This window comes from Cotesia typhae, unplaced genomic scaffold (assembly GCF_013202065.1).
Source record: "Cotesia typhae breed Kobodo isofemale line unplaced genomic scaffold, CoteBio_Ctyphae contig_48, whole genome shotgun sequence".
In the NCBI taxonomy this organism is placed as follows: domain Eukaryota; kingdom Metazoa; phylum Arthropoda; class Insecta; order Hymenoptera; family Braconidae; genus Cotesia; species Cotesia typhae.
In genome coordinates this window covers 9400876-9425710 of record NW_027423756.1, presented here as the reverse complement: position 1 = coordinate 9425710, position 24835 = coordinate 9400876, and the positions used below count along the sequence as shown (strand labels likewise).

Genomic DNA, 24835 nt, shown 5'->3' with positions numbered 1-24835 from the left:
TAAAAATTCTGTTTTTTTTTAGTTCGAAAACATTTTTAGTTTGAAGAAAAATTATTTTTTTGCTTTTCTACACGTTTCATACACCCTCATGGCATTCAAGGTGGGTCCCGGGATATTAATACGTCGAAGTACTCATGGATGTAGTAGTTGTGATATTTGTTGAACAGATTTACTGATTTGAATAATTTTTGGCAACAAATTCAGACATACACTCCAGTAAATATCGGGACGTATTAAGTTATCGAGTTGAGCTAGAAAATTAAGTGGAAAAAAAAGATTTAAAACTTCTTTTATAACGTGAAATATTTTATTTGATTGAGCTGGAAGTTAAGTAATTGCCGTTAAATTCGTTTAAATTGGTAGATTTGTCGGAAGATACCGTGAACTAGAAATAATTTTTTATTTAAATTGTCTTCCAAATTTATCGGTTGGAATTAATCACGGCTTAACAATAAATTTTATCGAAATAATTTTGCGGTCGCTTGGAAAAAAAGTTAGTTGTTAAATAAAATTGCTTTGAACTTTTCAAATTCGGCTAAAATAAAAAATTATTCATGAAATTTTTTTTTCATTAAATTTAAATCTGTAATTAATTTTCTCAAAACTTTAATAAAAAAATTTTTAAAAATTCGACTAACGATTAATTAATTTAATCATTAGTCGATTAAATTAATTAATTAAATAATTCAATTATTTAAAAAAAAATTAATTTTTCCAAAAAAAAAAAATTATCATTAGAATATTTTACTATAAAAAATTACAGGGATGCAGAGGATAAGTAATAATTCAAATACTTGCAATAATAGATTTTCAATTATTTATTTATTTTTGTTTTTATTATCATTATCAGAGAAAATTTTCACAAATCATGCAGAATGAACACTAGATGTTACGTATTGCGTTTATTTTAATTAATTTCAGAAATAAAAATTTTTAATAACGCCCAAGTTATTATGTTGGTATATTATACATGTACGTTTGTATGTATGTATATTAATATTGATATATGTAGACAGAAAAAACGAGAAGAGAAGAAGTGAAGGATTATAATTTTTTTTAGTATTAATATTGGTGTTTTTTTTGTAGTTTCAAATTCGCAGTTATTAACTTTATCTCATACATTATTTTAAATCCACATTTCCATCTACTTTTTTAAGTTTATTATTTTTATCTCCTTCCGCCGGTATTATTTTGCATTAACCCATTACGCACTAATGGAAACGTAAAATGTTTATACTCCCAGATATTTGTTTTAATATCACTAATGCGTAGATAATAACAAGAACAAATGTTTTACTACAATTATTCTTTGTTATTATTTTATTATTATTATTATTATATTTATATTTTAATAAATATTTGTTTCATCAGTCTGCACAACAATAACGTAAATTTTTATTATTATTAGCATAAATATTATTATTAATTATTTATTTAATACTTTTGCGTTGAATCGAGGCTTCCAAATTGTGGATTTTCATTTAATAATTATTCATTTATTTTTATTACTTTATTTATATTAATATTACTTGAAAAATTATTTTTATTACTGTTTCATATAAATAAGAACGAGAATTTGATTTAATAGAATGTAAAATAATAATCTAAATAAATAATCTAATGAAATCTATTTTGTCGCATATAAAACTTATAAGGCACGTTCGTCACTTTTTAAATATCAATAATAGTGCCTTAGGATTTTAAAATAATGATAATAACAATGGTTTTTACTAATTCAATAAATCGAGTGGTGCACAATATCGAATCGTATATTAATTACCGATTATCTATTAATTATTATTTTATTATATACTTACAAACGATTAATGATAAGCGTATATTGTGTTTACATACATTTTGAATGTGAGCTTCGTTATTGCTTCAATTTACATTTAATTAAATGCGCAGATAAATTTATTAAATAATAATCGATAGTTATATACGTTCAAAAATTAGCTTTTAGTTATTATCTCAATGTACGAAAATTATTTGTGCTCCAAATAATAAATCTACGATTATTTTACACTCTATCTCTATCAAATTCTTATTTACATTGTCGATTATACTTTTATTTAGTTTATTAATTTTTTGATAGCTAAGAATTGAGATATTTAGTTTGAATAATCTAGACGTTAGGCCGTACAATGTAGAGTATTTTTTTATGTTTAGATTTCTATAATCACACGGATAAAAGAAAATTTTTAAAATTACATTATAAATAGTAATAAGTGTGCTTTTAATGTAAATATTACATTTTACAATGTAATTCTTATAAAATCTGTAATACTTACAATCTGAAACTGTAATTTTTCCAATTTTCATCACGAAGCGCCACGTTACATTATATACTGTAATTTTTCTTTTTTCCGTGCAGCCAAAAAATTTTTGATCATTATTACCAAATTTTTTTTTTCCCGGAAAAAATTATTTTGAAACTTCTTGTGTTTCTCGCCTTTAATTAATTTTTAAATAAAAATTGGCATCAATTAAATAATTTTGAGAGTCATTATCAAAATTACAGAATAATGATCAAACTTTTTTTAGCTTATATAAAAATTGAAGATAAATTAATATAATAGTTATACTATGGAAAGATAAAATTCAGAAACGTGCATTTGTCGATTGTTATAAATTGATTAGATAAAAGTAAGTAACTAAAGTACCTAAAAAGTTAAATTTAAACTATTGATCAACTAGAATTTTACTAATGAATTTACTTTCGCACCATAGGATTAAACGACCTAACTAATTACCCATATAATAACAATATTAAACATGAAAATTCAAATATTATTAATATCATTAAAGTGATTTAAATTTTGTTAATTATAAATATTTGTCATTAAATAATTTACTTACAAATATTTAAAAGTCTTTAAAAAAAAAGCTCAGACAATTGTATTTGTTCAGTAAATTTAAGTTAATTATCATTTATAATTTTTTTTTATCTAAATAAAATATATGAATCGGCACTGCTGCTCAGCTACTTTCACAGAATTACATAAATTCGTAATTATTTTAAACTAATTATTATTTTATAATTTATTATTATTTTTATATCTTTTCATTTATAATTAATCAGTAGTTCGGTTCGTCTGATTCATTAAATCATTCAAATTCAGTCGTCATTCAAATATATAAATTTTTATTACTTTAAATCCATTGGAAAAAAAAATTATAATTTTCATTTGTTTATTTTTCAATATTTGTTTTTTTTTTTTTTTCTACTTCACATTAAATGTCTCATTAAAAAATCTTGGTCGTGTATATTTGTGTGTGACATTCTAATTAGTGCTCTCTGATCGTCATGTACATTATTATTCATATATTTGTTTATTACTATTATTATTATAATTATTATTAAAATTATTATTACAGTATCATTAACTTTGAGTTTAAGTTTTCGTGGTGTCTTCGATATTTAAATGAAAGTTGCGTCTTTACTATTATTGATTATCATTAAATCAATCTTGCATTTAAAATTATCGATGATTGCCTTTCAAAATTTATATAATACAATACAATAATATTACAATAAATATATACATAAGTAATTAATATATTAATTTTTAAATGATTTTTTTATTCAAATAAATTATCATTTTATCTTTAAAATTACTAGATCCATTTATGGACGGCTAATAATATGCGTTAAATGTTCCATTATAATTATTATTCATTATAATTAATTATCAATTAATAAAAAGCTCAAAAAAGATTGTTGATCAATTAAAATTTTTAAATTCAAGTCAATAAAAAGTTTTTAAATTCAATTTAATTGTCAAAATATTTCAAAGTGTTGCGTATTTGTGTAGATTTGTTATTTCGCCATCCAAATAAATCTACCAACTAATTTTATTATCATTATTTTATTGGAAGCAAGCAAACGGTTAAAAGTAAATTTTCCTTTTTAAGAATTCATAGCAACCACCACGGTTTTACTTTTAAGCTTACGTGACGCGAGGTCTTAAGCTACTTTTAGTTGAGCAACTTTTTGTATACAAATTTGTATTTTTTTTTTTTTTTTAGTTTCTTTTTGCTACACCAATTTATAATACTATGATATTTTATTATTCAGTTGCTCTGTTTAAAATAAAATAAGTTAAATTTGGGTCATTACTATTACTTTTACGAGTAACAGGAACAAAATTCATTGATGTAAATTTGTTTTCTGTTCAAATAAAATGGAGCGGCTCAATAAAAACGGGCAGAAAATAATCTTTAAAATTTTTAAATGTAATTAAAAATAAAAAAACTTTTTAGGATGTTTCAAAATAATGTAGAAGAATGTTTTGGAGTATTTCAAAACTATGTGGAATGAAATAAATGCGTTCATCATATTCAGCTCACCAAGCTCGCTAGCTCGGTAGAGCAGTCGAATACCTAAACACAATGGTACCTCAAAAGAGATATTTTTGTATTTTTTTAAATAAAAATTCCGGAAATACATTAGTTTGTTCTCTTACCCAACATGTATTTCTATAAAAAAAAGGAAAAAAAATATTACATCCGAGCGCTCCATTTTATCAGTGTTTTTTTTTTTACTGTGAAAAATCTTATTTATTTTCACAAAATTATACTTTTTATACACAAAACATCATACTGATATTCAGGAAGTGCGTCAGTAAAAAATTTTTACAAACTCAATTATATCTTTTTTTTTCACTCGTATATTTATAAAAAAATTGATATTGAAATTTAATATCAATAGATTTATAAACAAAAAAAATTCATGCATGCTTTGAAAGACAGTTAAATATTAATTGTACAGATTACAAAAAAATTATTGTTATTAATGTTACAATTTGTTGTTTGTTATCGTTTATTAATATCATTATCATTATTATGTGACCACCGACGTCGTATCACTGATCGTCCCGTGAAATTTTTTAGTTATAGCTATTTATTAAAAACTAATCGCGCCTATCTAGTTAATTTAGCCATGCTCGGAGTGAACAATGATTAAAAAAATCTAATTATTATTAATTATCAATTATTATGAATGTTATGTAGCTCGCAGGCGACTCAAATTAGTAAACAATTGTTAACATTAATTAGATTAATCGAATAGATAAATTTTGATTTAAATTAAAATAAATTAACTCAGAGTAATAACAGCTTAGAACTAATTGTAATTAAAAATAAAATTATCTGCTTATGGCTATGAATTAAATTTAATTTACCGAATCGAATATTAATTAATAATTGAGTATAACCCAAAGATATAACGATAAATAAACGGAGCCTGAGAAGACGGAAGCTGAATGGTGGAAAGACAACAATGACGAAATTTCCGATTTGTTTAAAATAACAAAAAGGAAACTCGTGTTCGCCGTGTGTCTCCTTTGGCCCGTCGGGCCATACCAAACTGTCAGACAGACGGGTCGCTGCCGGGGGCTGATCCACTTTTGCTGCCATCAGCTCCAACTCCGGTACCGTCTCCATCTCCGGAATTGTCACCTCCTCGGTAGGGTGATCCGCCAGACCCTCGGGCTGATAATCCGCGGAAATCTAGATTATACTAAAAAAAAAAAAAAAAAAAAAAAAAAAATGTGTATTTTTATTCTCGATTCAATTGGTTGAAAAAAAATAATAATAATAATAGAATCTGATCAATTTTTTAATTAGAATTTTTTTATAAATTTTTTGAAAATTTGTAAAATTTGTGAAAATTGTGGCAATTAACTTTTTTTTTTATTGTTTATTTTTTTGTATTAAAAAAAAAAAATACATCAAAATTTTCAAAAAAAAATTTCGTTCAAACAAATGAAAATTAAAATGGTGAACCCACTTGTAAATAATTACCTTATTTTTTTTTTCAATTTATCAATAATTACGCTGATAGAAACAGAACTATTTGAACTAGAAAAGCAGATGTTTCAATTTTTAATTCATAATTATTGTTTTTTTATTTGTGTATTTTATTAACAAACTAACTCTGATAATTATTTATAACTTAATTTTGCAGAACTATACATTTTAGATTGTGCCAAAGTAATGACATCTGATCTCGTTGAAGAGGTCTCACTTTATACTTGCGTCTTTTTATAGCTTCCAATTATTGACGTCTAAAAACAAAGCAACGAGAGCAACAGGATAAGCAAAGTTATTCTAATCATCATCTGGATCTCACGTCCTATATCCTATTTGTACTCAAATAATCAAAACTCTTCTAATTGGTGAACTTTTTCAGAGTGAATTTACAGTTGAAAGGATATAAGGAATAAATTTTATTATTTACTCTCGAATACAATAAGCTCAATTTCGTCGAAATATGTATAAATTGAGTTTAGAGCCCATATAGGTCAAGTTGCGGAATTATTGCATTGAATATAACAGTCCAATCGTTACTTGAAACAAACAATAAAATGGTAACTGCTGTTCTCACTCAATTACTCGAACCCTCAATCGTTTTCCGTGTATCATAATTTTAAAGACCGTCGTTGGGCTTATAAGTACTAATAACTTCTCTGTTATAGGTCTACTTTCCGTTTTTATTGATATTAATTCCGATTTTTACTTAAATTTATTTTTGACTATATCTTAATTATAAAAATTATGTACCCTCGAAATTTTATCAACCATAAATATCAAGGATCTGAAAATTGATAATAATAACAGTAAAAAAAAAAAAAAAAAATTACCTTTGTTGCGCATTCGAAGCAGGTAGTAACCACTTTTGATATGATATTCATAAGATTCTTCGTCTCCTGTATAACATTGTCAACTTTAGTAAAGGTCGCGGCTTTTCCAACAGTCGGATTTTTCACGGTAAATTGAAGCTGCTGGACATAAGTCGGCACTCGATCGAGATTCTCCAACAAGTCTTTCTTATTGGGACCACCCGGGACTTGGTAACTAAATTGTCTCACGACTTTGTACAAACGATTAGCCTCCTCGGCGAAGTACTCTGCCTGAGTGAACAAGTCCTGGGTGGTTTTTAGTGCACCTTCTCCGCGTGTAAACTGGTACATCGAGAAGGCCATGGAAGACATATTTTTTGCCCGTTTCACGATGTCATTATTTTCTTCTAGCTGTGAGTTTCCGCTCTCCTGCCACTTTTCCGTCTCTGCGTCCATCTCCGAGGTGATCAACTTCATTTCCAGCCCGGCTTTGGCAATTTTCGCTTGCTCCTCACTGTCTAGTCGCACTGGCTTCAAGGGCTTGCTTGTTGTTCCGTGTTTCTAGGATGAGAGATTACATATTATATATAAAAATGCATAGATCTTAAATAAAAGCTCTTTTCGGGTTAACTTACGCCTGGACGCGGTAATGACATGTAAACTTGCTTTTCCGGGCGACTTTGACAGAGCTCTAGCACGTCTTTGGCCACAGTTGTCACGTCAGACATAAGCCATTGCCACATGTCAGCAAACACCTCGAGGTTTTCTTTGGCTATTTTACTTGTGGGATAACGAGCTAATGTATGAGCTGCTGTAACAACTTGCGGTCCGTAAATACGCAAGTTTATTTCGGTGAATTTCGCCGATACTTGCAATGATTCTGACAGTGCAATGTGTCTTAATAATTTACACACCTACGTTATAAATTGAATTAAATTATTATTATTTATTAAATTAAAAAATTTTATTATAATAACTCACGTTAGTAGTATAAAAAAATTTCATGTACATATTTTAAATATTACTACTTTCTAATATAAAATTTATATTCACAAAAATATAAAAATCGTTTCAGTATTGCGACATTTTTATTCAAAAAGGGAAAAAAATACCGAATAGTCAGACTTTTGATGCTCTCCGTCGTAAAAAAAAAGTGTAATTTTTTTTTGAGATATTACTTCGTATTTTTTTAGATCCTACTGATATAAAAAAAAGTATTTACTTCGAGAATATGCTCAATGTACTCGTGGAATCGATCGCTACTCTCCTGTAATCTGTCAATTTCACTGGCTAAAGCGAGATTACGAATTGTCGATACTAATTCTTGTCCGGCTTTAGTAACTTGTCCAAGATCGCCAGCCTGTTCCATTGTCGTGGTCGCTAATTGCAACCGTAAATCACGTGTAGCTTTTAATACTCCCAAAACCGCTTGATCTAATTCCGAATTCGGTGATGTCGGGCCGCTTTCATAGTTTTGCTAAAAATCATCATCAATGATTAAAATTTTAATTTTAACACTGAATAATAAAAATACAAACTTACCATGCTATTACCAACTCTCAAAAGTGAATTAAGCTCAAGTTTCACTCGATCACAAAGCAGTAAAATATTTTCGCGATGTTCATGACTCGTGTACGCGCTATCCGTAAAGTCTTGTGTCCTCTCAACTACTGTGTCAATCGTTGAAGTCAACGTTTCTCTACACTCAGGTAACATTAACGTCATTCTAGTGGTCTCGACCATGCGTTCAAAATTTTTTAGCGCTGAACTGACTGTGCTACTGTCCCAATCTTGTTGCTGAGGACTCTAGAAATATTAGGAAAGAAAAAAAAAGCTTGGAAAATCAAAAAGTGTACGTCTCAACGCTCTTTTATTACAAAAAAATATTAAAATAAACTGTTAATGAATTTATTCATTTTGCAATTAAATTACATTGAATTAGACGGTAATTTTTAATAAGCTATCATTCAGAATCATACTGAAGCGAATGAAAAAAAAAAATCGACTCATAAAATGAAGCTTTTTGGAAGTTATCGTGACCACATATATCCTACGCACATACAGACAACCCGACGTAAAAAAAATTTTTATTATGAGCTACCATTTGTATCTCGAGGTAATAAAATAAAATTTTTTTCAACCCACCTTATTGAAGGTTTAATATAAAATGTAATAGTGGAAATAGTGAAAATTTTTATTGCTTAGATTTTAAATTGAACGTAAAATATAAATAAATAATTCATGAGTTCGTCACTCGGGGTGAGATAAAGTAAATTGCCGGGGATGTGATTCGATGTTTTAATAATTGAATATACTAAAAATTTAAATTTAAACAAATTAAAAATACAACTGGAGGGCGAATAGTAATAGTTGTGAAGATGGAAGCTTTAATGGGAGAGGGTGTGGTTTGGAGGGTGTGACAGCAGGAGGCAAAATTACAAGCTCGACACTCGAGACGTACGACATATAACAGGGCAGTATAACAAACCTGTGTGTTTGAGTAAGACTGAGATTCATTGCATTCAAGCACTCCGTCCTTCACGACATAATGAATCAAGTCCATGGCCCTTCTCATTTGGCAAAATACCGTATCTCGGTTTTCTTTAGCCGAGGGACACTCGGGATGCCGTAAACAAGCTTTACTTGACGTCAAAAGCATCATTGTGCTCCGCTCAAGTACTTGCCGGGCTGCAGCCATTTGTGCTCGCCTTCTTTCATCTTTTAAATCATTCTAAAAAATAATTTATTGCTATTAAAATTACTATTACTTTTGATATCACTCTTCAATCTCGCTTTTTCAGAAGTCAAACATCAATCGCTTTTTTTTTTTTTTTTTTTTTTTTTTCAATTCAATCTATTTATTTATTCACATTTTACTTTCCTCTCGTTTCACTTTTTTATCGCATATATTTTTAGAGAGAAATCAGGGGCTTAATTTTGCAATCTGAACTTTAATAAGTTTAATATTTTAGTTTTCATCAGTTTTTTAATATCGTAAAAAAGAATTTTTCATTTTATTTAAATGGTAGTTTTTTATTTATCAAATTTTAATGACAAAACATTTTTTTTATACTAAAATAAAAGTTTTAGTTTTTGTGCTCTTGTTTACTCAATGCAAGGTCATTCTTTGTAAAATTTCACGGGAGAAGAGAGCACTTGAATAAATAGTTTTGCTTTTCACAAAAAAGTTAGAATTAAATTGAAGCTTTACGGACTAATTTCAAGACTTTTTTCAATTTGCGTCGTTAAAATTATAAAGTTTGCTATTGACAAATGTATTAAAAGAAATTGTTACAAAAAAATCGCATTAAGAATTTTTTTTTTCTTCTGATTGTGAATTGCCCCAAGCGGCACAAGAAAATGTCAAAATTTAAACTGACATTTAACTAAAGATAGTGCGATATCTGATTGTCGACTTAAATTTAACGAATATTTTTTTTTTGTAAGTAGAGTAGCATGAAGATATAAAAGTTTTATCAATACTAGACATTAAAAAATATTTACGTGACATATTTCTGATTTATAAATTCTTTGGAGTCATTATTTTTTCACCGACACCAATTTAAGTTGAAGCGAGCATTAAATTGTCCGAATGCATAAAAATAACATATAAGTTTGGTATACGTGTATATTGAAGACAGGTAGAGGCAAAAGTTATATATCTCTTACATGAAATACGATTCTAGTTTGATGCAAATTTTTTGATGAAGCTCAATTCGATAAAATATTTTTACTCTTTATACATACAAATATAAATATATGTTTTTCTGCAAAGAAATATCTAATATGATAGCAATATCGTATCTGGATAAGTTTGATCTGTAAAATGTGAAATTTAAATTTAAAATTGAATTTTGTTTTCGCGTATAAATGTTTTTTTTTTTTTTTAAATTATTTTTTTTTACATTACCATTACAGATGTGAGGATAGAAAATGAATTATATATCAAGTGTAAATGCACACGACCCATATGTAATGAGGATAAATAAGTGCAAATCATATTAGAATTAAAGCTACAAATTTTCGTACCTGTCTATCCCCGGTCAAATGTGCAAGCTCGACCATTTCGGCCCCAAACTGACTGAATGCTTTTACGAATTCAGTAAAGTTTGAAACGCTTTCGAGTCGCCCGAGACTGCGGGCCACTTTGTCTTTGGCTAATAGCAGTTGTTTAACAACCACTATATCCGCCAGGAGCAAAACCCTGGTGACCGAGCCCAAAAGACACCTCGCCGCCCTCACAACGGATCCTCTGTCTGCTAAACTGTCCTCCATCGCGCACTCACACAGTTTTTCAATGGCACCACCTGCAAACGAGTTATAAATTTATTCTCATCTCAGCGTACTCTGCAAGCTCGAAATACTTTTACGCGAGCAACTTTTACTCGCCTTTTCTTTAATTAAAAAATATTTCAAACCTTTTGAATTTTTTTAGATGAATTTATTCATCAAATATTTGCCTTTAAATAATTTTTTTTTTTTTTTTAATGAAATTCGTATTAATTTATGGAGGAGCTTTATTTGAATATTTCCAGTTCAAAATAAGTTTTTTTGTTCAACCCAAATGTCAATTAAATATTTGAAGTATACTTTTAATTAATTTTTTTTTTATGTGACCAATTTAGCTTACACGAAAAGTGTTAAACTTTCTCAATAAATAATAAATAGCAAAATATTGAAAAATATATTTTGGGATCAATTAGAGTTTTAATTATTGTTCAAAGTTTATATTGAAGTTTCAAAACTTCAAACTTCTACCAAAATTTACATTTTAAATTTTCATAAACAAATTATGTATTCGTAACTTTAATATGGCTATTGTCATGATTTACAATATTGACTTTATATCGAGGGATCATAAATTTCTATAACGGTGTAGCTATCGTCACAAATATAGAAGAATAAAAAAAAATGAAATTTCGATCGAGAAAAATTTTTTACCAGGGTCATAAAATACAAAAAGTGACAATTTATTCATTTTTTATACAATTTGAATAAACAGAGGCAACTTTGACCTTTTTACCCTAATTTAAACCCTCATAAAAAATATATCGAGGATTTTTTTTATCCGATTATACACGGAAAGAAAAATATGGGAACTATTCCTATAATTATAGGAATGATTCCTATACTATTATAGGAACCATTCCTATAATATTATAGGAGATATTCCTATAATGATATAGTAATGGTTCCTATATCATTATGGGAAAAATTCTTATAATGATATAGTAATGGTTCCTATATCATTATGGGAATATTTCCCATAATATTATGGAAATAGTTCCTATATGATTATGGGAACTATTCTCATAATGGTATAGGAAAAATTCCTAGAATATCATAGGAAAAAACATTTCTCTTAAATTTCTTTCATTTTCTGATGCACACAAATTATTATATGTTTATTATTATTATTATTTTTTTTTTTATTTTTATTACTAGCAGACCCGACAGACGTTGTCCTGGACTCACGTCTTAAATTTAGAAATTTTAGGAATGAGCTCGTATAGTTAAAAACATCATTAGTTAACAATATGCAATGGGCATTCCTCAATAATTAACATTTTCGTAAATATAAGCTCATTCTAATTTTATACTCATCGAGACCTTTCGTTTTAGTACCCACATAAATTTTTTTATATATCTTATATATATATATATATATATATATATATATATATATATATATATATATATATATATATATATATATATATATATATATATAATATTTATGAAACATATTAAATATATGAAAAATGCAAGTGGGTATTCAAATGAAAGGTCTCGATGAGTGTAACATCGGGATGAGCTTATATCTTTAAAAACGTCAATAATTAAGAAATTACATTGTATCTGGTCAACTAATGATATTTTTAAAGATATAAGCTCATCTCGACATTACACTCATCGAGAGCTTTCATTTGAGTACCCACATCAATTTTTCATATATTTTATATATATATATATATATATATATATATATATATATATATATATATATATATATATATATATATATATATATATAGGGGAATGAGCTTATATTGTTAAAAACATCATTAGTTAACAAAATACATTATCATTCGTTAATTTGTAACATTTTTGTAAATATAAGCTCACTCTGACATTACACTCATCGAGACCTTTATTTTGAGTACCCACATTAATTTTTCATACATTTATATATATTATGTATATGAATATATGAAAAATATATGAAAATGCATGTGGGTACTCAAATGAAAGCTCTTGATGAGGGTAACGTAGGAATGAGCTTATATCTTTAAAAATTTCAATAATTAAGAAATGACCTTGTATCTTGTGAACTATTGACATTTTTAAAGATATTAGCTCATCCCGATGTTACACTCATGGAGACCTTTCATTTAAGTACTCACTTGCATTTTTCATATATTTTATATATTTCATAAATATTATATATATAAGATATATAAAAAAATTTATGTGGGTACTCAAATGAAAGGTCTCGTTGAGTATAAAATTAGAATGAGCTTATATTTACGAAAATGTTAATAATAATAATAATAATAATAATAATAATAATAATAATAATAATAATAATTTTAATAATAATAATAATATACATTCAATAATTTGTGTGCATAAGAAAATGAGAGAAATTAAAAAGAAATGTTTCTTCCAATAATATTCTAGGAATTTTTCCTATACCATTATCGGAATAGTTCCCATAATGATATAGGAACTATTCCCATAAATTATAGAAACCATTCCTATAATAGTATAGGAATGATTCCTATAATAGTATAGGAATCATTCCTATAATAGGATAGGAATCATTCCTATAGCATTATGGGAACCATTCCCATAATGGTATAGGAAAAGTTCCCATAATTTTCTTTCCGTGTAGAGAATTTGGATCGTAAATTGCCCATTGATTTGGGGAACGTTCAAAAGTCGAGGTTTCTAGAGTACAAGTGAACCTTGAAAAAAATATATCTGTGTGAATTTATTGTCTTTATCTTATCTGAAATTCATTTTCTTTTTAGAGTATTGATTGTAAAGTTATGTTAAGCTGTAAGAATAAGTAGAATAGAAAAAAAGCTCGAAATATCCTTAAGTCGGTCACCCTACTCCTACTTGAGAAGTATTCTTTAAGCAGAAAGGAGATATTAAACTTTTGGGGATATAATTTTCGACTATAAACTACTATATACAATACTACAATGCGGGCTCGGAATACCTATTATTTGATAAAAAGGAACTTCTCTATTCGGTGGCCGACTTTGGAGGTACTTTGCATGTATGAAGAAAAGAGACTAAAGTACTATATACGCTCAATGCTTCTTTTTGACACTGACACAAGAGGCCAAAGTTATCTCAATTTATTGCGCTGATAATTAGTTTTGAATCTTTATCAAATTATTCGATTTCAAGCACCTTCAAACTTTGTTCTATTCTGGTCCATAAATTTTAAAGAAAGTAAATAGATCAGAAAATAGGTATTTTACATTCAAGGATATTTAAATCCTGCATTCCATTTAAGCTCTGCATAAACCTCATTTTTTTTTATTTTTTCAAAACTTTAGTTTTATTATCAAACTTTCAAAATTTTATCTTTTTAGTTTGAATAAAAATTTCAATAGTTGAAAAATAATGAATAAAAAAAAAACTTTTAAATTCCATAACATAGTTATAAATTCAACGGAGTATTTTATTAAAAATGATTAAATGAAGGTGTAAAATATTTTGATTAAAACAATGGAATAAAAAAAGTTATTAATTATCGGTTTTACAAAAAAAGGAATATTTACCAGCAACTCTGGCTTCTTTACAAGCGTCATACATGGTCTGTTTGATTTCAGGATTGTCATCTGCTATTGTTTCTCCGACGGTAACAAATCTCTCTACAGCAAGATTCACCGCTTGGCCAACTCGTGCCACAGCACGTAGACTGCGGTCGGAGCATAATGGCCTTTCTCGGTGCGATACCAGCGTTGAAATCTAATAACAAAATAATATCGCCGTTAATTATCTCTATCATCACCCCAACAACAATCCATTTATTATTAATTATTATTGTATAGTGTTTGATATATATATATATATATTAAAAGTTATCTATATAATTTATTACTTATTACTATATTACTTATGACAATTAAATTTAAACATATATAACAATGTGAATTTAATTAAATAATTATAACGTGTATTTTACATAACCGGAACTTTGACTAGTTCGGCCATAGCTCTATCGTTGAGGTGTATACTTTTATTGTTATTAATTAATAACAGTTGTGATTTTTAAACTGTTATCAGTTTAATCACTGTTGTGTGTGTGTGAGTGTAGGTGTATCGTATATCAAGTAAAATCAGTGTTTAAATGCTGAAATCCTATGCCCCTTTTAAAGTGTACGCTAGAAACAAAATGAATATTCGATAAAAAATTTAATAGCATCAATTCATTTAGAATTTCATTACTGATTAAATGATTTTATCGAGAAACAGCCTCTAAAATTCAATCTATCAGCCATTAACTAACATGTCGACATTTGTCATTCTAATGACGAGCTTTATTTTATTTTATATCTTTTAAATGAATTTTAAAGTCGTGATAAAAAAAAAAAAAAAAAAACATAACTCAGTAAATTTTTCATATTTTTTTGAACTTTTTTTTAAAGGCTTTGATATTGAAGCCCAGAAATTTAAACAATGCTTGAACTTGGTGTGACCCCATTTTTTAAATTTAAAATAAACTAGAGTTGAACTTTATAAACGGTGAAAAATCTCGAGAATTACTTTCACGGTCACCTAGTTTTTTGCCAAAAAAAGAATGATTACTTGTTACCGAACTTTTTGCAACATCACATTGGAGTTATGATAAAAAATTATTAATTAATGCTGGAATTAGTTTTAAAAAAAATTGTAGAGGAATAATCTCAGAAAATTCTCTGCCGGATTATTCATCAAAAAATTTGTTTTTTTCATTCCGCATAAGCCGATTATGCTGAATTTATTATTGTTCAATGCTAATTAGATTTCTATCGCAAATCCGAGGAAATGGTTTAAATAAAAAAATTTTTTTAAGGATTTACTTCTTTTTTTCAGGGAATAAATTAGTAAATAGTTTACGAGAAAATACTTTTTTCAGTTTTTTTCGGCACAAAATTTCGGTGATTGAGAAAAAAAATTTTTTTTGCTCCAAAAATAGCAATTTTTATTTTATAATAAATAAAATTTAAATTTGTCCAAAAAAATAAAATTTACTGCAAAAAAACAACATTATTTTTGTTATAATGAAAGGTCATACCCATTGCAACAGCTAGCGCAACTATAATATCTACTTCCCCAGAAATATATGAATAATGCGACCCAATATAAAAGTGAGCATAAACAGAATGAATAAAAGAATGGCTTACAAAAACATAGGACATGATTTGTATGAAGATGATTAAAGTAAACGCAGACCTGGTGATATAAACGAACAGTATTAATATCAATACCATAATAAAAGAAACACATACTTTCGGAACATGAAACTCAGGCTGCGTTTATATAATATAATATAAATGCAGATAAACGAACGGACATGCACAACTATTGAGCGCGTAAGAACAAAGAGCCATACCTGCTGATCAGTCGTAATTCCTCCTTCGTACATTTTTAATGCGATATTTCTTTGTTCTATTTACGCTTTTTTATTTAACTATTTTTCTTCAGCTTCTTCTTTTTACAGCCTTCGTTTAAAGTTTTAACAGTTGCTCTAGTTCATATATTGACGTTCGCTTTATTATATTTAAATTCAAATATATTTAACTTTACATTACGACTATCTTTATATAGTTTTCTATCAGAAGGCGAAAAACGAAATGCAAGTCAGTCCTTACGAGTACAACTTATTTAAATTTATTATATTTATATTTACATTAACATTAATTTGTTCAATTATTATTGTTTCTGTCACGATTACCTTTATTTAACCCCAAATGAATCTTCATTAAAATATACTCTCAATTACCAACATTTCTACATAGATATGTGCATTCACAAATATACTCCAGTGATTACTCTTCTTGTAAATAGATTTATTTATTATTTCCAACTTTATTATTTTTCGGTAATCACGTATTTTAAACTTGTGTTACTCAAAACCGTGACATGATATCTTCAAACTTTAAACTTACTTAACAACAATAATTATTATTTATTATTAATTAATATTCTTCATATATTGCCTTTTTTCTATCATCTAGGCTATCATTTTTTTTTTTAATTTTTTGTCATTAATTACGATAAACTTATATACATTTAACTTTACTTAATAAAGCTTGCTTATTTATATTTTTGATATTCAATGAGTGATTTGACTTGTTATCCTTCAAGCCTTATTTACACGCAACAATGATATGAAGTATACATAAACTACTTATTGATATTGTCCGATTAATTTTCTGGTACTGTAAAAAATTAATGACAAAAATATATTCATTTATATATATATATATATATATATATATATATATATATATATATATATATATATATATATATATATATATATATTTATATTTATATATATATTTATATTTATATTTATATTATTTTCATATATCTATCTTCGTAAATATCAGATGTAAATTAGCGCCAGAAAATAAATAAAAAATTCTAAATAGTATCAGTTTTATTTAAATAAACCTTCTGTTAAGTTTTTAGTTAATTGCACGGCCTTGAATATTGTCACGTTTATGCAGAATGATTCATTCCTTATCTCTTTCTTTTTTATTATTACTGTTGGAAAAAAAAAGAATCTCCAAGTGAAACTTAAACTCCACCTCCACCTCCACCTCGAACTTTTACTCAATTCTTATTTAACTACAGTATTAATTTATTGAGCACAATTACATTGATTTATTCCCAGAATAAATATACCATCTAATTATCAATTCAAACGATTATCACTACTTGTACTTAATTGATTTTCCGATTGACAGTAATTATTAAGTTGTTAAGTTATCCAAACAAAAAATTATAATATCGTCAATAGATAAACGAGCGCTATTACTTTTAAATAGTAATCCATTATTACAGTTTATAGCTGAGTTATTTCTTCTTAAAGAACTTGCTCGCTCTTTCGTGATGTATATAAATATTTACAGAATATTTCAATAACAATACAATATCCAGAAGCCAGATATATATACTTATGATACTCGTCTATTATTCTCGTTAAATCTTTGGCCACATTTAATCATTTATATCCAGCAACCAGCTCTTTTATTACTATTGTTATATCAGCATATACAAATACATAAATCTTTATAATACTCTTTAATGGATGATAAATACTAAGTACCAGTAAGTCGGTACAACTAAGCCAAATAAACCTTATAACATAATAATGGGCCTTGAATAAACGTCACGAGATTCGATATATATTCAAACTCAATGTTACTTGCACCCTTCGTGATATGTCACGCAGTAACACTCACCCCTATCTATTTTTTAAAGAACTTCCTGCTATTTTTGACTTGCTAATAAATTACTATTTTAACAGCCACCCACTATTTTTGCGAAAAAAAAAATTTTAATACCAAATAATTACACCGTTATTTATTTTATTTATTTTTTTCGTCAACATTGCGATGTTATCCATCAGATTATTTTGCAACTATCGTATTGCATATGTAGGTATTTATTATTATTATTATTATTATTATAATAATTGTTGTTAGATATTTGTATGCAAGTATTTGTATCTATATATATATAATAAAGTATGTACGACTGCGAAGCCAACTTCAAGTGTGAATAACAGTTGAAATACAAAGCAGGTACTGAGCTTGCTGAGTGCCTAGGGAAGACTGAGGGGTTAAAAAGCACGGTGCTGCAGCCTAGACGGTGGGTGGCTAAAACAAGGTTGTGAGCTGCGTACACCATTGTGAGATCGACGTATATACCGCTAACTGAGCGCCGATGTGAATAAGACGAGGATAACGAGGAGTCGTATCCACGGCATCCAATACTCAGACTTTGCAACAAATTATATGTCTATATATCTATATGCCCATATATCACATAGGATATAGTACGATAGTACATATATAGTACTGAGTACACTCGTACGTTGCGAAAATGTGTGCTATATACTTTCTGGGTAAAAGGTACAACGCGCATCCTCACCGTGAGAATCAATACCGCTAGTGCCAGACCTACTATTATATATATATATATATATATATATATATATATATATATATATATATATATATATTTAACTTTTATTTTTTACATATATATATCGCCCTTCCGATAGATAGACTATATACTATATATTTAAGTCTTGTAATGTCAATATTTGCCGCTAACTCCTTTACTTTGTGCTACGTTTCTTCGTCGGCTCTATTTTTAGGTTTCATTCATCCGATCGCAGTACAGACGATTTAATTATTTTGTTTTTATTTTTTTATTTTCATTCTTTTCCCTTGAATTTAGACGTATTTAACCTTAACTACACAGTTGATATGAATTTTGATATGAAATAAAATAGAGCTGGGACTTCGGGAATTGGAGTGATTTCTATCCAGCCGGATATGCACCTGTGGATTTTAAGGGTGTGTACGCTCACTTGTGCTTTCTCTTACTCGGTTTACTTGCTCGCTCATTCAGGCTTTTATCTGTTATGTGTGTCTGGCTGGAGATTCGAGTTGCTCGGAGGGATAAAGCCGGACGGGAGAGGAGGATGAATACGGTGACTAGACACCTGCGGTTTATGTCACTAGTAGTTTTATTGTGGTACGTTTTCTCAGCACACAATGGCTCATCAAATTCTGACGTTACGCTTTGATAAACAGCTTTCTTTGCGCTAAACAATATTTCGTTGCTTCTATTTTTAGATAAATATTTATAAACACAATAAATTCCTTTTACCGGTAAGGGCAAATACGCTTTTTTCGTGGGCTAGATTTATTGTGGTTTTTTAATATTTTATTTTAGAGTTTTTTATTGAAATTTATTTTATTAAAAAAGGCAGGCTTTTTAGAGTTAAATTGACGAATTAAAGGGTGTAAAATAAATTTGATGCAAGTTTCTGATTATTGTTTTATCTCAATGTTGATTATGAAAATATTTAAAATTGTTTGTTCTATTTTAAATTGAATAAAAAATTTTCGACAAGCAATCTTCATTAATTTTAGTTTAACTTAATGTCAAAAAAAAAAAAATTTAATATTAATATAATTTTAAAATTTTATTTACTTTTACAAAATAATTTTTTTAATCACATATTATTTATTTTAAAAAGAAAACTGCGAACATTTAATATCAGTTTTACATAAATATTTTACTTTCTTAAATAATAAATAAAAAAAATTATATTTTGATAAAATAAGTGAAAAAAAAATATCCACAAAAAAACATTTTCCTTCATATATTAAAATCTCTAACAAAAAAAAAGTTTTAAAAAACCAAACTGTCAATAATTAATTACTTCGTTCGATTAATTTATAATCACAAATTATAAGCTCTAAAAGCTTTTTACCAGAAAGTTTTGTTGTTTTAATTTTCTCTCAATTTTAATAACTGATATCATTACTTTCTTCAAGTAAATTCTCACTTTTTTTCTAAAAACAAACAACAAAGTATCTTCTTTTAAAAAAAAGATTAAAAAAGCCCGAAACTTTAAACACAAAAATAAAATACTGGAACGCAACGCGCATGTCCAAGCTGTCAAACTCTAAAACTATTTCTCCGTGTAGCCTATTAATGGATCAAAGAATAATTGATCATCCTAGTCGCGTGTACGTCACTAAATGCCCTTATATTTGTCAATAAAAATCATTAAAACCGCCTATACTTGAAAACATTATTAATTATTCCAAATACTGTAGTATCTTACGGCGAAAAGTCACCAATAAATTAATCACTCACCTATCTATTAATTTTGATTTATTTTTTATGTTAAATAAAAAATTTCTTCGAACAATTAATTATCATCAATCCATAATTGTGGTATAAAATAATTGTTATTATAATAAACACAAACAGAGATATAAGTCAGAGGTTATGGTGGTGGTGCGGCAAGACGATAAAATAGTGCGTAACTAAAATGAAATCTCGTGCTTGTACTGCGGCTTTACATTATAAATATTATTTACCCAGGCACTCACACAATACACAAAATTATTAATAGACGCTAATGATGATAATAATAATAATAATAGTAGTAACGATAAAAATAATAATAGAGAATGATACGAGTGAAGAGTAAGAAAGAGAGACAAGTATGCAGACACCGGTAAGTGTAAAAATAAAAATAAAAAGTGAGCCGTAAGTTTTAGTTGCCGGTTTAATCTTACCTGTTTCACTAGCGGGAGAAGAGTCTGTTCTATGCTACGGGTTTTAATCTCAAGGGCGGCTGGGATTATGGGGTCGGGTATCTCCATGACTCGGAACCTCGACTCTGTCTCTTGCAGCCCTAGTCCCCGAGAGTCCAAGGTTCGTTGCACCCTGCGACGCTCTCAACTCGACCCTCGGCCCTTGATGGGGACACCCCCGGCCCGCGTGCCCTCGATCACGCACTTTCCGGTTTTAAGCGCGCCCTCACCCTCGCACCACCGATACTCTTATGGCGAGTGGTTCACGATCACGCCACGCTCACGGGGTAAGGATTATGTAGTTCGTTCACACTTGCGTCCTGAGTCACCCTAACAGCGCCTCTTTTGACCGAACAGACAACCCGGTGAGAGCTTTCAAAATCTACTTTCGAGCTTTTGAACTTTCTAAGCTGCCAACGACATCTGATGATTTTACTTAGAACTTTGTACGATTAATCGATCTTTTATTTTGTTTGCTTTTTATTTTTGTTTTGAATAAACGGATAGATGGTTTTATTTATTTTGCAAATTCATTTTCATGCTGAGTTTATTAATGGAATCTCGACTTAAGCCAAGAACTTGAGTCAAGATCAGGGTCAATGAGAAGTTTATTCATGGTAATAGATAAATTCCATATTGCTCAATGTTATGCAATATCTTGAATGTCATTTCCAGACTTATCTAATATATTACCATATTTTATTGCATTATGTTTGTAAAATTATTATTTTCATTCAAGTATTCCATTGTTTTATTAAAATTGTAGATTTTTCTTTATTGTAAAAAATATTTAGTTTTATTAATTTAAATCATTACTTTTTAGATAATTTTATTTTTCGCTGTTATTGAGAAAAAAGAGAAAGGTCAAACTATTTATTTCAAGAAGGAATTAATTTATTTGATTTATAAAAATTGCAGACGGTGATACGGTTTATAAATTTTCGAAGTTGTACAAATATTTCTTTTATAATTAATTTTTTTTTTTTAACTATTTGAAATATGTAATATATCTTGACGCTAATTTTTTTTTATATACTGGTGGCTTCTAATTTATTTAAATTGCATTAATTGACTTTTAAATGAAATAGAATTTTAACATCTGTGAAGACCTTGTCAATATTTTTATTTTTTTAACTTCTCGCTATATATCAATACCATTTTTTACGCTGTTTTATATTTGAGACAGTTTTTTTTTCATTGCGATTATTTTATCTTCGGTCATTCTATATAAATAGCATAGAAATAACTTTAAGAAATGATGCAAATCGATCATTTTAAGTTCAAGTAATGTGACCTTTCCAAATGGTCTATGAAGAAAGAAAAATAATGTTTTATTTGTGTTACAAAAAAAATTGACACTTCTACATACAAATTATTTTTATGATGTCATCAAAATTTTTTATTTGAAGTTAAAAACGTAATGAGTTGATATTTAGATAATAAACAATTGTTTTTCTAATTCATCGTCTTACGTTAAAAGTTGCAGACTTTTGTTGCACAGATGAATTGTGCGACATACATAATCATCATCATTAGTCACAACGGCGTGTTAATAATCGCTTCATCGTCAATAATAGGCAGGTACTAACTAGCTATTATAATTAACATAAATTTAATCTGATGATCAGAATAAATACTCTAAGACAAAATTTTAATATAATTATGTAAAAAATGATTCATTAATACTTCATCCATAAAAAACTGATCAGTAATACAAAAACTTGCGCAATAAAAAACTAAATAAATAAAACACAAATTATTTTAAATCATTAATCATTTATTTGACAATACAAACGATTTGAATGAATAAATAATTACTGTCTTTTTTTATCCAATAATTGTTATAAATATTTATAAAAAAATCTTTGTCAAGACGTTCATTATTTATTTACAGAAAATTAATTAATTTATCAATTGTTTTAGAATGGGAAATATAAAGTATATTAAATATTTTTGTCGACCTGACAATGAAAATCGTTACTCTGATTTATTGTTGTAAATTATTTACCTCTGTTTATTAAAGTTTCTATATTAATATACGTGTACGTATATTAATATATGTTGAAGGTTGACGCGTATTTATTTAAGTTTCATGAAGTGACAAGTTGTATTAAATGAAAACATAAGGCGACATTGATTTTCAATTTATCATTTTATTATAAGCTCTTATATTAATATTTAACTTTCGGCAAGTTCCTCTACTGCTAAATAATTCATAAAATTCTATAGATTTTTGCGTCTTGAGTAAATATCAAGTGATAATCATCATATAATATTCCGTCTATTTATTAATAATACAAAAGAAAAAATCGATAACTCGGATATTCACCTCGTAAGTACGGTTCAAAGATGAAAGCTATTTATTTGGATCAATATTAAAAAATTTTAATTACTAAAATATAACGCTCTTTTTTTCAGTAATTAAAATATTATTTTATCATGATAACTTTTATAAATAAACGGTGTAATATAAGCAAAGAGTAATTCATTATTACAACGAGTTTTTAATTTCAGCTTAGTCACAGTTCAACGTGATGAGTAGATTACAATTAATTACATAATGGAATTATATGTTGAGGATTAAAATTAATTGCGCGTTATCAGAAAGCTTAGTCATTGCGTGAAAAATAAATTTTTTTCGCTAAATATTTTTCATGGTTATTTACGCCTGATTATGATGAACAGGGCCGAATCACGCGATTCAGTTCACTGTCAAGAAAGTTTGCTTGTAGTAGTAATAGTATAGAGTCTTTTATTCATGCTTATGACATCGCATAATAATACGTACCTCAATTAAATCAGTTAACGATTCAATGAAAATTTGCCACAAGGACACTGTGGGTTTATTGCTTCCAATTTACGGTCAATTATTGGATCGGATTATTGTCATTTTTCAATCTTCATTCAAAACGTTACATTTTTTTAAATCCAATTAATCACCGAATTAACGCCAATTTTTGTCAACCAAATTTTAGGAATAAAAAGGTAAAAAATTTTTGTTTTTTCAATCGATCTCGAGGGAATTTTTTATTTTAAAAAAGATTTATTTTTTTATAAGTGTCATTTTACATAATTTAAGAAATAAAAAAATCTTAAGAACAACTCATCTATTAATTTAAAAAAAAATATTTTTTTTGGTCGTTTCTTCAGAATGGAGCATCTCTTGAAAAAATTAGTTAAAATAAAATAATAAAAATTTGATAAAGATTTTTTTCCTTAAAAATTACTAGCTTTTTAATTCGTTAGAATAGAAAAAAATTAAAATACCATTGTATCTTTTATCTTGACCCTGAGCGATAGTGCTGTGTCTAGGGTCCATAGGTCAAAAAAATTCGAATAGTGGTAGTAGTAAGTCTCCTATTTCTATTGCTATAACACTGCACATGAGTAAAATAGTATTTTTAACGCCACGAGCGAAATTTTATTGATAAAATTTGTGACGTTTATTGATAAAAATTTCATTATACCATATCAATTATCATATTATCACTTATCAACCAAAAAGCCAATTAAATATCAATCCCAATACGAAACACTAAATTCACTATCAAGGTTATCATAAAAAATTATATTTACTGACATTGAGTAAAACCTTAGACTGAAATTCTGGCAACGTTGCTCTGGCCTAAACATCTGACTTAGCTTTTTCAAATACTAAACCTCTGACGTCAGACTAACGACTTATAAATATTCTAGTAATTTTCTAAGAATAGTAACAACTCTCTCAAAAAAAAATTTTTTTTTCTACTTTTCATACTCTACTCTACTCCAATTTCGTTACACGTGTCCAAGCACATGTAGAAGATAAGGTAAAAAAAAACTGCTTAGCAAGAGTATTATGTATCGAACAGC

The 24835-nt window shown here is 27.6% G+C and overlaps 1 protein-coding gene across 5 annotated transcripts; it reads right to left on the bottom strand.

The window, feature by feature from the left end:
- Positions 1 to 808: 808 nt before the first annotated feature.
- Alpha-catr (alpha-catenin related) lies at positions 809 to 24564 on the bottom strand. Of its 5 annotated transcripts, none has more exons than XM_074246747.1 (9): positions 24251 to 24564; positions 14423 to 14612; positions 10653 to 10930; positions 9112 to 9354; positions 8166 to 8429; positions 7846 to 8100; positions 7259 to 7537; positions 6645 to 7184; positions 809 to 5521 (listed from the first exon to the last, which is right to left on the bottom strand). In XM_074246747.1, the coding sequence occupies exons 1-9, from the start codon at positions 24251 to 24253 to the stop codon at positions 5372 to 5374; spliced, it is 2202 nt and encodes a 733-aa protein (XP_074102848.1). In that variant the 5' UTR covers positions 24254 to 24564; the 3' UTR covers positions 809 to 5371. The 5 variants fall into 5 exon arrangements, with proteins under 5 accessions (XP_074102848.1, XP_074102846.1, XP_074102850.1 ...); XM_074246745.1 differs by lacking the exon at positions 24251 to 24564 and adding an exon at positions 20966 to 21244; XM_074246749.1 differs by lacking the exon at positions 24251 to 24564 and adding an exon at positions 20538 to 20676.
- Positions 24565 to 24835: the final 271 nt, after the last annotated feature.

What these genes read in the sequence shown, in the direction of transcription:
- Alpha-catr (XM_074246745.1), bottom strand. Translation starts at nt 21,052, where the DNA reads ATGGAGATACCCGACCCCATAATCCCAGCCGCCCTTGAGATTAAAACC. An exon ending in AGTCTTACTCAAACACACAG is followed by an intron (nt 8,430 to 9,111) that starts GTTTGTTATACT and finishes TAATATTTCTAG; the next exon opens with AGTCCTCAGCAACAAGATTG. An exon ending in GCTTCGAATGCGCAACAAAG is followed by an intron (nt 5,522 to 6,644) that starts GTAATTTTTTTT and finishes TTTTTTTTTTAG; the next exon opens with TATAATCTAGATTTCCGCGG.